The sequence below is a fragment of a genome, unplaced genomic scaffold (assembly GCF_019419815.1).
Source record: "Pyrus x bretschneideri cultivar Hongxiangsu unplaced genomic scaffold, Pyrus_bretschneideri_v1 Contig1, whole genome shotgun sequence".
NCBI classification, from domain to species: domain Eukaryota; kingdom Viridiplantae; phylum Streptophyta; class Magnoliopsida; order Rosales; family Rosaceae; genus Pyrus; species Pyrus x bretschneideri.
This window is the reverse complement of record NW_025999390.1, coordinates 15,894,845-15,909,629: the sequence shown is the minus strand read 5'-3', so window position 1 is coordinate 15,909,629 and position 14,785 is coordinate 15,894,845. Positions and strand designations below refer to the sequence as shown.

General features: G+C 38.9%; 1 protein-coding gene, 1 non-coding gene and 1 pseudogene across 2 annotated transcripts; all 3 read left to right on the top strand.

Annotated features, from left to right (window-relative positions):
- Window positions 1-8,218: 8,218 nt before the first annotated feature.
- On the top strand, window positions 8,219-9,932 carry LOC103966738 (probable inactive leucine-rich repeat receptor kinase XIAO). Its single transcript, XM_009379942.3, has one exon. The coding sequence runs from the start codon at window positions 8,573-8,575 to the stop codon at window positions 9,860-9,862; it is 1,290 nt and encodes a 429-aa protein (XP_009378217.1). The 5' UTR covers window positions 8,219-8,572; the 3' UTR covers window positions 9,863-9,932.
- A 1,577-nt stretch (window positions 9,933-11,509) lies between these two features.
- Window positions 11,510-13,136, top strand: LOC103966750 (annotated as a pseudogene).
- Window positions 13,137-14,381: 1,245 nt separating this feature from the next.
- On the top strand, window positions 14,382-14,452 carry TRNAG-GCC. The gene has a single exon. It is a non-coding gene; the product is annotated as a tRNA-Gly (tRNA).
- Window positions 14,453-14,785: the final 333 nt, after the last annotated feature.

Here is a 14,785-nt window from a genome sequence, read left to right as displayed (position 1 = left end):
TGGCTTCTTTTACACAACTGAATTTGTTTTAGAATTGTAACAACATTCAAGTGACAGAAAGCATGAAATGTTGAACCTAGCAGAATAAGGATACGTGAAACCCTAACAAAAACAAGAAGAAGAAAAAAACCCAAATCTGAAAACGCAGTTTTTGATCAATTAAATTCAAAATTGCCTACTTAGATTGAAATCCTAATCCCAGTTGCAACCAGTTGACCTAGCTTTTCATTTCTAGGGTTTCATCTGTTGGAGTTTGAGACCCTCTTGTCCCACATTGGTCAACAGTATTTTTTCACTAGCCCTTATATAGGCTTATTCCCTTTTCTTAGTAATTAGAACTTGGACCATTTGGAAATGGATTGAAGGCTTGGGCCTTATGGTTGTGTGGATTAGGCTTGAATATAATATAGCCTAAATACAATTAATATTAATTAATCAAGACAAGGACCTTGGGGCACTTGGGGCCTTGGAATTTAAAATTAATCAGATTCATTAATTTTAATTTTCGGATTAAGTTTTTTAATTAATTTATTAATTAAAAAACGTTTTGATTAAAAGACACAGCTATTAGAAAGAGTTGTACTTTTTGATTAAAAGACACAGCTATTAGAAAGAGTTGTGTGCTTTCAAATACACTAAACAGGTATTTGAAAGGGTGTGAAACAGCCTATATATTTGCAATCACAGTATCCAAGTGAGAATCATCTTTTCTTCCTCCTTATCTTCCGTACAAAATTTCCAGAGAGTAAACACACAAAGCAATTCGCTAGAGTTCTATAATCCAGTGCGGGTTGTAGAATTAGGTAGTTGTATCCTTGTCGAGCAGACTGTTGTAGAACCACAAGCACAAGAGTGGGACGAAAATACTGTTCGAAGGACATAGCTTTTATGCTAGCCTCTACCTTCTGTGATCAAGTTAGTATCATTGATATTTTTATATTAGTTTATGTATTTATTGTATAATTTCATTCTGCACATCAAGTATATTTAGTAAATAAAATATTAGAATTTCAAGTTCTGTTTATTTCTGTTATTTTTGTTTATTTATGAATTGTTCTCCAACAATCTTCGAACAGTATGGAACAATTGGGAACTAAACCTCATTCTGAGAAGCCTGAGAAATTTAAGGGCGGAGACTTCAAAAGATGGCAGCAGAAGATGCTGTTCTATTTGACAACCTTGAATTTGGCTAATGTTCTGCGCGAGATTGTACCTACTGCAAATGGAGAAAATATTTTCTCTGCAGAAACTTTAATGGCTATAGATGCCTGGAATCATAATGATTTCCTCTGCAGAAACTATATTCTCAATGCATTAGATGATTCATTGTATGATGTCTATGTAGTATGCAAAACAGCCAAGGAACTTTGGGAATCACTTGAGAAAAAATATAAAACCGAGGATGCTGGTTCGAAGAAAGTTGTCGTGGGCAAATTTTTGGACTACAAAATGGTGGATTCCAAGTCCGTTGTTTCTCAAACTGAAGATCTCCAGAAAATTATCCATGACATTCATGTTGAAGGGATGATAATCAATGAGTCTTTCCAAGTGGCGTCCTTTATAGAAAAACTGCCACTTTCTTGGAAAGAGTTCAAGAATTATCTCAAGCACAAACGTAAGGAGATGACGCTTAAGGATCTCATTGTCAGGCTGAGAATAGAGGAAGATAACAGAGAGAATGAGAAGGGCCTGGTTTCGAGTATGGAAGCCAAGGCGAATGTTGTTGAAGGAAGTTCATCAAAGCAAAGGCCGAAGTTCCAGAAAACTAAGAAGAAGGAAAAACACTTTGTCCCTGGTGCGAAAGGCAAAGACTTCAAGAAAATCAAGGGAAGTTGTTGGGTTTGTGGAAAGCAAGGTCATAGGGCTCAAGAATGTCGCCATCGAAGGGATCAAGGTCCTGGAAATCAAGGCAACAACAACCGCGCAAACCTGATTGAAAACAATGTGGATGCCTTAGCTGCAATGATTTCTGAAATCAACCTTGTGTCTGATCACGCTGATTGGTGGATAGATACCGGTGCAACTCGCCATGTGTGTGGTAACAGAAATATGTTCTCTTCGTACCAGAAAATCGAAGGAAACGAGCAGCTGTTTATGGGAAATGCATCTGCATCTGTTGTGGCTGGAATAAGGAAATGTGTTCTAAAATTCACTTCTAGAAAGGAATTAACCCTACTTGACATGCTGCATGTCCCCGATATAAGGAAGAATCTTGTTTCTGGTCCTATCCTTAGTATTAAGGATTCAAACTAGTTTTTGAGTCCAATAAGTTTGTACTAACTACAGGGGGAATGTTTGTAGGGAAGGGTTACCTTGCTGATGGATTATTCAAACTAAATGTACTTGTTAATGCTATGAATGAAATAGATAATGCTTCTACTTATATTGTTGATTCGTCTAATTTATGGCACTCTAGGTTAGGACATGTAAATTTTCGTTCACTTTTTAGAATGCATAATTTAGGTTTGCTGCCCAAAATTGATTATCTAGATAATGTTAAATGTGAGACTTGTACAAAATCGAAATTTGTGAGTCAAAGCTTTAAATTAGTGCATGAAAAGTCCAATGATTTATTAGATTTAATTCATAGCGACTTGTGTGATTTTAGATCATATTCAACTCGTGGTGGAAAGAACTATTATGTAACATTTATAGATGATTTCAGTAAGTATTGTTATGTTTATTTACTTCATAGTAAAGATGAGACCTTGGATATGTTTAAGACATATAAGGCAGAAGTTGAGAATCAACTTAACAAGAAGATTAAAGTCTTAAGGTCCGATAGGGGAGGAGAATATGAGTCTCATGCCTTTGCTGAATTTTGTGCCACACATGGCATAATTCATCAAACAGCCCCTTATACACCGCAACAAAACGGTGTTGCCGAACGGAAAAATAATACTTTTAAAGACATGATCAATTCTATGTTGAATAGCTCTGGGCTTCCACACAATTTGTGGGGTGAAGCTTTACTTACTGCAAATAAAATTTTGAATCGAATTCCACCTAAAACGAGAAAGGAGTCACCATACGAATTATGAAAGGAAGAACCCCAACGTTTAAATTGCTTAAAGTGTGGGGTTGCCTGGCAAAAGTACAAGTCCCATTGCCAAAGAGAACAAAATTAGGGCCTAAAACTATAGATTGTGTTTTTATTGGTTTTGCATCTAATAGTTCAGCTTATAGATTCTTAGTTTTTCATTCCGAAGTTAGTGATATACATGTCAATACTATTATAGAATCTATAAATGCAATATTTTTTGAGGATATATTTCCATACAAAATAGGCAAGTCTAATTTATTGAAAAAGAGATTACATGATAATGTATCTGAGGTTAATGACGAACATAGAGAACATGATGATGGTTCATCCTTGTCTAGAGTTCAAGAAGAAGAAGAACTTGAACCTAGAAGGAGTAAAAGGACAAAAATTTGAAAGGACTTTGGGCTTGATTTTGTGACCTTATTAACCGAGACAGAACCTCAATCATTCAAGGAGGCCATGTCCATTCCTGAAGCTCCATTTTGGAAGGATGCAGTTAACAGTGAGATAGATTCCATTATGCAAAATCATACATGGGAATTAGTCGATTTGCCCCCTGGCAATAAGCCAATTGGGTAAAAATGGATATTTAAGAAGAAATTAAAACCTGATGGTACAATTGACAAATATAAGGCTCGTTTGGTAGCTAAAGGATACCGTCAAAAACATGGTTTGGATTTCTTTGATACATACTCACCTATAACGAGAATTACGTCAATAAGACTATTGATTGCTATAGCTGTACTCTATAACATGGAAATACATCAAATGGATGTAAAGACTGCATTCTTAAATGGAGACTTAGATGAGGAAATATATATGGAACAACCCGAGGGGTTTGTGGTTAAAGGTCAAGAACACAAGGTTTGTAAACTTGTGAAATCACTATATGGGCTTAAACAAGCTCCAAAGCAATGGCATGAAAAATTTGACCATATTATGATAACACATGGTTTTAAGATAAACGAGTGTGATAAGTGTGTCTACACAAAAACTCAAAATAATGCTTGCGTTATGTTGTGTTTATATGTAGATGATATGCTTATAATGGGAACTAACAAAGAGATAATAAATTGGACCAAGAAGATATTGAAATCAAGTTTCGATATGAAAGATCTTGGATTAGCTGATGTGATTCTTGGTGTAAAAATAAAAAGAAACGAAGAATGATATATTCTTACACAGTCCCATTATATAGAAGCTACACTTAGAAAATATGGTCATTTGGGAAGTAAAGATGCAATTACTCCTTTTGATGCCAATAGCAAACTTAAGAAAAATAGAGGTGATGCTATATCTCAACGTGAATACTCACAAGTTATTGGAAGTCTTATGTACATTATGAACTGTACAAGGCCTGATATAGCATACTCAGTGAGTAGACTGCGTAGATATACATGCAATCCTAGGCATGATCATTGGGAAGCTTTAATTCGAGTATTGAGATACTTAAAGCATACAATGAATTATGGATTGCATTATACGAGGTACCCTCCAGTGCTTGAAGGATTTACTGATGCGAATTGGATATCGGATAGTAATGATACAAAATCCACAAGTGGATATGTATTTACTTTGGGAAGAGCAGCAATATCTTGGAAATCTTCTAAACAAACATGCATAGCCCGATCAACTATGGAATTGGAATTTATAGCTCTTGATATGGCTGGAGGAGAAGCTGAGTGGCTAAGAGATTTTTTGGAGGATGCTCCCATATGGCCTAAACCTGTAACGGCAATATGTATACACTGTGATAGTTTAGCTGCACAATATCGAGCTAAAAATAATGTATACAATGGGAAGTCTAGACAAATTAGACGAAGGCATAATACAATAAAACAATGGCTCTCTAGTGGTGTAATTTCTATTGACTATGTTAAGTCAAAAGATAATATTGCGGATCCGCTTACTAAAGGTTTGTCTAGAGAGCAAGTTAAGCATACATCGAGGGGAATGGGTTTAAAGCCAATAGAGTAACATGAAACTGCTAAACGGAAACCTAACCTAGTTGATTAGAGATCCCATGGTCTAGGTTCAATAGGCAAACTGGTTTGGCTAGATTCAAGAAGAAACACACTTACATACCCATTCCTATGATGGAAGAAGTGTGGTGATTGCTGATGATGTAGGATACATTAGTTTAATGATATTGATACTTGTAAATCAAGTGGAATAGTAGCAGCCTATTCTTAATCAATATCACCTATATGAGAGTAAATGTGGGGTCGCATTTATGAGAATTACATGGCTACAGTCTCTAAAGCTCTCATGAATCCAGGATTTGTTCAGGACCAAAAAGAACACAAACGTATGAATTTGTGATGTGTATGTGGCATATGTTTTGCTTTTTGTCTTGGTTTACTGCGGAGATGAACAGTTCAAGATTTTATATTCACTGCGTCATCTAGTAAATCCGATAAGTATATACTAAGGTAGGTTCAAGTCCAAAAGACACCTCTCCTGATGTATGTCACATCTATTGTTTACTCTCGTATCTTAGTGTGTCTAGGACCAAAGAGTCGTCTCAAATGTGGGGTATTGTTGGAGTTTGAGACCCTCTTGTCCCACATTGGTCAACAATATTTTTTCATTAGCCTTTATATAGGCTTATTCCCTTTTCTTAGTAATTAGAACTTGGACCATTTGGAAATGGATTGAAAGCTTGAGCCTTATGGTTGTGTGGATTAGGCTTGAATATAATATAGCCTAAATACAATTAATATTAATTAATCAAGACAAGGGCCTTGGGGCACTTGGGGCCTTGGAATTTAAAATTAATCAGATTCATTAATTTTAATTTTTGGATTAAGTTTTTTAATTAAGTTATAAATTAAAAAACGTTTTGATTAAAAGACACAACTATTAGAAAGAGTTGTACTTTTTTATTAAAAGACACAGCTATTAGAAAGAGTTGTGTGCTTTCAAATACACTGAACAGGTATTTGAAAGGGTGTGAAACAGCCTATATATTTGCAATCACAGTATCCAAGTGAGAATCATCTTTTCTTCCTCCTTATCTTCCGTACAAAATTTCCAGAGAGTAAACACACAAAGCAATTCGCTAGAGTTCTATAATCCAGTGCGGGTTGTAGAATTAGGTATTTGTATCCTGGTCGAGCAGACGTTGTAGAACCACAAGCACAAGAGTGGGACGAAAATACTGTTCGAAGGACATAGCTTTTACGCTAGCCTCTACCTTCTGTGATCAAGTTAGTATCATTGATATTTTTATATTAGTTTATGTATTTATTGTATAATTTCATTCTGCACATCAAGTATATTTAGTAAATAAAATATTAGAATTTCAAGTTCTGTTTATTTCTGTTATTTTTTTTTATTTCTGAATTGTTCTCCAACATCATCATCAATAACCAAACACATCCTAACACAAATCCCAAATCTCAAATCCTAAATCCCATTCCCATCCTAACAGATCCACAATTCCTTCACCCATAGGCTGGTAGCAGTTCAATACCATCTTAACAGATCCATAATCCCATCCTAACAGATCCACAATCCTAACCTAACAAATCCACATAGGCTGGTAGCAGTTCAATTTTCGAAGAAGTAGACTTACCGGTAGCCAGGCAAGTAAAAGAATCTAAGCTGGTTGCACAGTGTCCTCGACGTCGGTGATGGGGGGTGATGGTGGTCGTGACGGCGGTGGTGTTGTCGAAGAGGAGAGAATCGAGGTTATGGGAGCTGGGGGTTCTTTGGGTCCTGGGAATTGGGATGTCGTCGAGGTCGGATGATGGCTGGATGGGTTGTGTTGGTCGTGACGTCGAGGGAGTCGAGAGAGTGAGTCGAGTGACGGATGGTGGAGGAAAGGTGGGAGTGAGTGAGTGAGTGAGTGAGTGAGTGAGTGAGAGAGTGAGAGAATCTATGAGTGAGACCATGGTGAGAGTGTGAGACTAGGGTACAAACTAACAGTTCAGATTGAATGATAAGTTATCATTCAATCTCAACCATTGATTATAATTAGAAACGGATCGGTCCTGGGCCTCCTTATTGTAGGGTTTAGGAACCGGCCCACCCCGTAAATGACATGGGCCCCACCTGTTTATTTTCTAAAACATTTGGAACCGGCCCAAACCTACATTACCCGCCCCGACCCGCGGTTCCTCTACCCGTTTGCCCACCCCTAATTCATAGTATGATTTCTAAATAATGTTCCCGAGTGGTGGTTGAAAGTTGGAAAATACCAGACGCGAATCTGCATAACGGAAATGGGTTGGCCTTTGGGAGAAGTTTGCTGTGTTTCAAGTTTGTTAGCTCATCTAATAAGCACTTATGATAAAAGTGCTTAAACAACGACTCGATTTGACGTTAGTGATGGGTTACTCTAATCAGTAATCGCCCACCACCTCGGAGGCTCTCTGTAACAACTGAATCAAATGGCCACCTACCCACCTTTATTTTTATCTTTGTCTGTTTTTGTGATTGCAATCAAGAACTGGTTTTTGCTTTTGTAAAGATGCCATTTTGTAGTGGCTTATAGAGAAATAAAGGAAAAGGATCCTATTCGATTGAGAGCTAGGAGGGCATCAACCAAAGCATATTGGCATATAGAGGGTATTATCTCAGACTATAATTTATTTGAGATATAATTTATCTTAACAAAGCCGCTTATTATCTCAAGTACACGATTTCGCCTTCTTGTTGACTATAAATTACAGTTTGACATGTTCACAATAATGTCTATTTACAATCACAAGAGATCTTTAATATACAAAGTATTACATGAAAGAACAACTCAATGCATAGAAGAAGCTAAGTATTTTTCTGTAAATAAAACATTATAGTAATAGTATCAATTGTAGCCTTAGTGGATGAGTATGGAGAAATTTTTCAAATTGCCCGGAATCTAAACGAGTATTTCGCATATGATAATATTAGTAGAGGAACGCGAAAAATAAATCATCTTCTGTATTTGTACTATGACATATGAATTGTTGAGTAGCGCTTGAATACCTGACAAAAATCTGTCATGAGTACGGGCTGTTGATGTAGAAGTTGGTGCTAACGAACTCAAGAACCTTTGCTTTATCTTTTACTTCAACTTTATATATAATATTGTACTAATGAATTTGAACATCATGTAACGTTAAACTCATTCTACGATCGTCATTCTCATGCATAAATACCAAAGACAGCTCAACAGTCAACAATAGCAAGTAGCAGCAGCTGCTTCGGCCCAACCAACACACGTCACTATATACTTCAACAGAATACTCTAATCCAACAATACTAGCACCAATCTCAATCTCTCTCTCTCTCTGACAACTGACCCGTGAGGCCACTCCCATATAAACATCTCTGAACGCTGTCTGATTCCCAATACGAAAAGCCAGCATAAGCGCTTTCCTCACAAGTACTTTTCTTCCTTGCCCACATCAAAATTCCCACTTCTGATTCCAAACCAACGGTCCAGATCAACCTCTCCTTCCTCCCCCTGTTTCTGCAACTCCACCCCCATACTTGTACTTACACTCCCCACTCGCACTGATCAAATTTCAACAAAACCACCAAATGGGTGTTCAAATATACAATTTGTCTCTGTCCTCCCTGATTATTTTGATAATTTCAGCTGCAAGTCTGCAACTTTTAGCAGAATCCAAGACTTTCTGGGCCGACATTGAAGCTCTCAAGGAGTTCAAGAACTCACTCAACCCCGATTCAGTGAGTCCCGGCTCGTGCGTCAGCTCCTGGGACTTCACCCTCGACCCCTGCGACAACCTCTTCAGCGACCGGTTCACCTGTGGCTTCCGATGCGAACCGGTCGACAACTCCTCGTCCGCCAGCCGGCTCACCGAGCTCACCCTTGACCAGGCCGCTTACTCCGGCTCGCTCTCCTCCCTATCCTGGAACTTCCAGTATTTACAAACGCTCGACCTCTCCAACAACTTTTTCTCCGGATCGATCCCGGACTCGCTCTCCAACTTAACACGGCTGAGTCGACTCGGTCTCTCCGGCAATTCGTTCTCCGGCGCTATTCCCGACTCAATTGGCTCGCTTTCGAACCTCCAGGAGCTTTTCCTCGACAACAACCGCCTCGACGGCGCAATCCCACCGAGCTTGAACGGCCTGGCGCAGTTGAAGCGGCTTGAGCTTCAGGGGAACCGGCTCGGCGGCGAGTTTCCCGAATTGGGTTCTCTCCAGAACCTCTACTACTTGGACGTCAGCAACAACGGCATATCCGGCGGCGTCCCAATAAATTTTCCGCCATCTCTGCTCCAAATCTCCATGCGAAACAACAGCTTAGAAGGAAGCATCCCGGAAAACATCAAACAGTTGGGCTTTTTGCAGGTGCTCGACCTGAGTCACAACCAACTCGGCGGCGCCGTCCCTGCCCACCTCTTCAACCACCCGTCGCTACAGCAGCTCACTCTCTCCTTCAACCAATTCACGTCCGTACAATCCCCGGTATCTCTTTCTCCGGGCACCCATAGCGAGCTCATTGCTCTAGACCTAAGCAACAACGACCTCAGGGGGATGCTGCCGCCGTATATGGCGGCGATGCCGAAGCTCTCAGCTTTGACGCTGGAGAACAATAAGTTTACGGGTATGATTCCGACCCAGTACGCATTCAAAGTGGCGGTGCCCGGGCCCGGCGTCTCGGCGTTCGAGAGGCTCCTGCTGGGTGGGAACTACTTGTTCGGACCCATACCGGGTCCACTGCTGCGGTTAAAACCGGGTTCGGCGAATGTGGGTTTGGGGGATAACTGCCTGTACAGGTGTCCGAGAGTTTTCTTCTTTTGTCAAGGTGGCGATCAGAAATCGTTTCATGCGTGTAGAAGCTTCGGCCCGATGATCCCATGAATAAGAACATGAATTAACGTTATTATTGTTGTAAGATTATGACATAATATTGGATTAATTTCATTTTCCACTCTTCTAATTTACTCTCAGTAACAGTTTAGTCTCTATTATTTTAGAAAGTTCCACCCTGTCCTCCCTGAGATTACGAATTCTTGGTCTATTAGTCGGGTTAACTTTGACGCAACACTTACTTGGCTCACTGGTTTGTTTACTTGGAGTCGATAAAGTGAGACTCTTTATGGATTATCTATTATTTAACAGTTTAATGTTAATTTTTGTGTCAACATTATAAAATTTTATTCAAAAAACATGAAAGACAGAAAATTCATAAATAGTTTTACTTTGGAGAGATTAGTTTGGTTGACTGACGGATTCAAGTGGTATGCTGCAAATTGATTGTTATCCATTTAAAGTATGGTGATAATTAGTAAACAAATGAATTTGGAATTCATTTAGATGGGATCAGGATGCATGCATGGATGAGTTTAAAGATGATGGAATAACCTAAGTAGTCTAGGCTTCTGATGTGATGTGATGTGATAAGCCTAGATAGGCTTTTATTTTGTTTGCAAAGTCAGATAGCAATCTGAAGGATATGCCTTGGCACTCTGACACGGATCAATTTCAGTTTCGCGCGTTAGAGTTGCAATTGAACTCTACTAAATTATTTGGATGTGCGAAGCAGAAGATATGAATGCTATAAATACAAGGTGCACGGCAACAAATAAAGCCATCTCCAATTCAACACACAAACGGCCCTACACAAACCCTCGCTCTACGCGAAACCTCTCAAACACCTTGAGAATTTTATTTTCTTTTTCCCAACAACACATCTTCAATTTGGATAAACAGCACTGTGAAGGCAACTGATGACTTCTTCATTTTGGATAAACAGCACTGGAGCTGTAGAATCAGCCAATCAAGGAACACCTTCAGTTTGGATAAACAACACTGCTTTTCGGCCGACTGATTACCTATCCAAGACTCGGTCGACAAGGATTTTCAAGTCATTGTTGGTAAAGGTCATCTCATCAGCCTTCTTGACGAAGTGAGGTGTAACCATGTTACTACATTCGGCACATTGAAAGCCGAATTTGATATTGAACTTCGCAGAACTAACAGCGTTGTCTTCAGGCTCTAGAACTCGAAAGCTGAGACGTGTTCCTTCCTCGGCCGCAGTCGCAACATCATGAAGTCAGCAGTGTGTTCAACGCCACATCAACATATTTTACTCCCCAGTTGAACTTGGCCGACGAGTTGGCACACCCCACACACAACCGAAAGACGTAGTTAGTTTATTAATTACTTGGCCTGCGTGCCACGTAGGCTGGGTAGTTAATTTTTAGAGTCAACAGTAGTACAAATAGTTCATCAAACAAACTCTACTTAAATTTCATCTTCAATGTATAAACTTAACCACTTGTGATCAATACCAATCCAATCCTAGTCACTTCCCACTAATTATGAAGAACATTGCTTATTGAAGGAGACAAATAAGCATACTGCTAGAACTGTAAGGATTTAAATAATTATACAATTCTTGTGCTGCAGCTACTTGAAGAATACGTTGTTCAATAAATACTCAAACACTTGAGTAATTAAGCGTGAAGATTTTTTAGCTTTAACATTTCCACATTTCCATCAGAAATGAAGATCTCAGTTCACAACAAAACCCTAGTCCTCTTTCTCTCACAACTCTTCTCACTCCTTGTCTCCAAAGCATGCCATTAAGTAGATAAACAAGCACTTCTCCATTTCAAGCACAACATCATTTCGGACCCTTCTAAACTGCTCCATTCATGGTCACTATCCTCCGACTGCTGCTCCGCTTGGGAAGGCGTCGCGTGTGACCCTTCTGGCAGGGTTGTCAACCTCTCACGACCGGGGATTGTTTGGGGCAGTGACTTCCTGTTCGACACGTATATGTCCGGGACCTTATCTTGGCAACTTATCGTTTCTTCAACTTCTTGACCTCGGCAATCTTAAGGACTTGAAGGGTCCAATACCACCAAAATTTGGGGAGCTATCTCACCACACTCATCTCTTCCTTGATTCAAACAAGCTCTTTGGCTCGATACCAACAACATTTCGCTACCTTTTTAAATTGGAGAAGCTCTATATTGGTAACAATTACATATCTGGTGTTGTCCCTTCATCTGTTTTTGGATCTTTGAGCTCACTTTTGGAATTAGGCCTATCGGGAAATAGGTTATCGGGGCCAATTCCAACTTCAATTGGGAAGTTGGTTTTGCTAACAAAGCTTGATCTACATGGAAACAATATATCCGGAAGCATTCCAGTCTCCACTGGCAAGCTTAAGAGCTTAACATATCTTGATCTATCCGGAAATCGGATAATTGGTAGACTACCTCAGTCCATTGGTGCACTTTCGCAATTAGTCCTGCTGTATCTCAATCATAATCAGCTCAATGGAAGCATTCCTTCTTCGATTTCTGGGCTTAATTCTCCGCGGTTTTGTCAGTTATCCCAAAACAAGCTCGCAGGTGCTTTGCCAGCATCACTAGGCCAGCTCCCAAAGATAGAAAGGCTCATTTTCAAGAACAACAAACTTTCAGGAAAATTCCTTGAAGGAACCTTGCAATTCTCACTGACATTTTCTTCTCCAACAATCGTTTTACAGGCAAGATTCCTTCAAGTTTTTTCCAATTTACTTAACCTACAAACACTAGATTTGTTGACAAATCGATTCATTGGTCAAATTCCATCTCAGCTAGCAAAATTACAAAGACTAGACACTCTAGACCTTTCATTTAATCCTTTGGGATTGGTTAGTGTACCAAGCTTTTTTGCAAGATTGAAACTTTTTCGACTCTTGTTGGAAAGAACCGGCATTGAAGGGCAGCTTCCGAGTTGGTTATCTTCATCATATGTCTCCATATTTGACTTATCAAGCAATTCCTGGACTGGAAAGTTACCTCATCGGATAGGCAACATGACTAGCCTTTCATTTATGAACTTATCAAACAATGGTTTCCAATCATCAATCCTAGCTGAATTCAGAAATCTTTCACTCCTAATGGATCTTGATCTGCATCTTAACAAGTTCACCGGCCCAATCCATGAGGACACAATGGGAGATGTCAAAAAACTTACCGCACTTTTTCTTTCAAGCAATAACTTGAGTGGAAATATTCCAAAGGAGGTGCTGAATTTGAAAGACATTCAAGAATTCGATGTTTCTAGAAACAATTCGATCGAGTGGGAAAATTCCTCCTCGCAAAGCCAGTATTCCTGTTTCCGGTTTCATAGATAACCCTGGCTTGTGTGGAGCTCCACTTCCTCCTTGTAATCACTTTTGAAGTTCTGGCTTGAGAATTTGAGAGTTGGGATTTAAAATTTTAGACATTACTTTTGGAAGGCTTCATTCTTATGTCACTGCACACTCGGAATGTAACAACATCACCAATCTACTAGTTAAACTCACTTTTCAGTCATCTTTTACTCAAACATTCTTCTGAAACATTCATCTGGCAGACTAGCTATCCATGAGTCGGATTTAATTTTGCAAATTGTGTGGCTAGCACAAGCGAGAGGATAAAATTAACATTGAAAGTTGGGAGCCTTGGGACATTGATTGAGACCATGTTTTGTACGAGTCTTTGAGAAGCAACACTACAATCCTACGTCCAAACGGCTATATTTCCACCGCATGCTCCACAAATTTAGGGTTTCAACTTTCAAGCAAAGATTAATGATAAAGCTCCAAGCCCTAAATTGGAGCACCATGTGAAGTAGGTGTTTGTTGATAATATAAAAACTATATATAGTCTGTCTGTATACCTACTCTAATCTAAGGAAAGAAATGAAAGTAGCATTCAGAATTCAAGAGATTTGTAAAACAAAAATTGGCTGTTGGATTTTTCTGCTTGTTTTGTTGTTTGGAGATTGGTGTTTTGTGCTTGGCTTATGCAGTATCCATGATTATGAGACAGAATAGTTGTCATTGGTTTTGAGGATGCATCACCTTTACAAGGTGGGGGTGTTTCATAATTGACAACGAGCATGCACTTGGATAGGTAATTGTGGGTTAGACAAGTTTGGTTAAGGTAACAAGCTAGTACATTTTCATATAAGAATGACTTATATAGCGCAAGCACACTGTTACCATGACATTCTATGTCAATAATATAGATACATGTAAGTTTTTTCCACATGACATGTTTTCATTGGCACTGAGACATTCTTCTTTCTACCTTTTGCACTCCTCCCATTAATTTCATCTCTTGATTATTTGGAATTGGAGAATGAGAGTTGCTAATTAAAAAGTTTACGGTTCACAAAACAAATTGGGTTAACTATATTTTATACGCTTAAGGTTTGAGATGGTTTTTAAAATGGGTCATGAGGTTTCAATTTTCTTGTATTGCTCCTTAAGGTTTTGAAATTGTATCAATTTACACTTTTTTCTAATTAATGATTTAAATCTTCATGGCCTAACTTAAAATGGATCGTGTTAGTAAGTGTATAATTAATTATTTGGCTGAGAGTCGACAAGCAGGCACCAGTGGTCTAGTGGTAGAATAGTACCCTGCCACGGTACAGACCCGGGTTCGATTCCCGGCTGGTGCATCTTATTTTTTCCCCTTCGAGCTCTTATTTACTTTTCCTTGCAATTTACTGCATGCCTATTTCATAACTGAGTTTGGATTAACAGTGCTACTATATACACATATGATATCTAGGCTTACATCCATCCTTAAGCATCTAAATTCCTACCACCACTACCACTCAACCACCAGATAACAGTCTTAAAAGTGCTTTTGCTGATAGTCTGATAAAAAGTGATTCTACTGATAGCCTGATATTAGAAATTTACTTTTCACTTTTCAGTCATAATGACCCCCGCCCTTTTTTTAGTTGGGAGAAGCAAATTTACGGTCGCTTTTCTAAAAGGATAAAAGC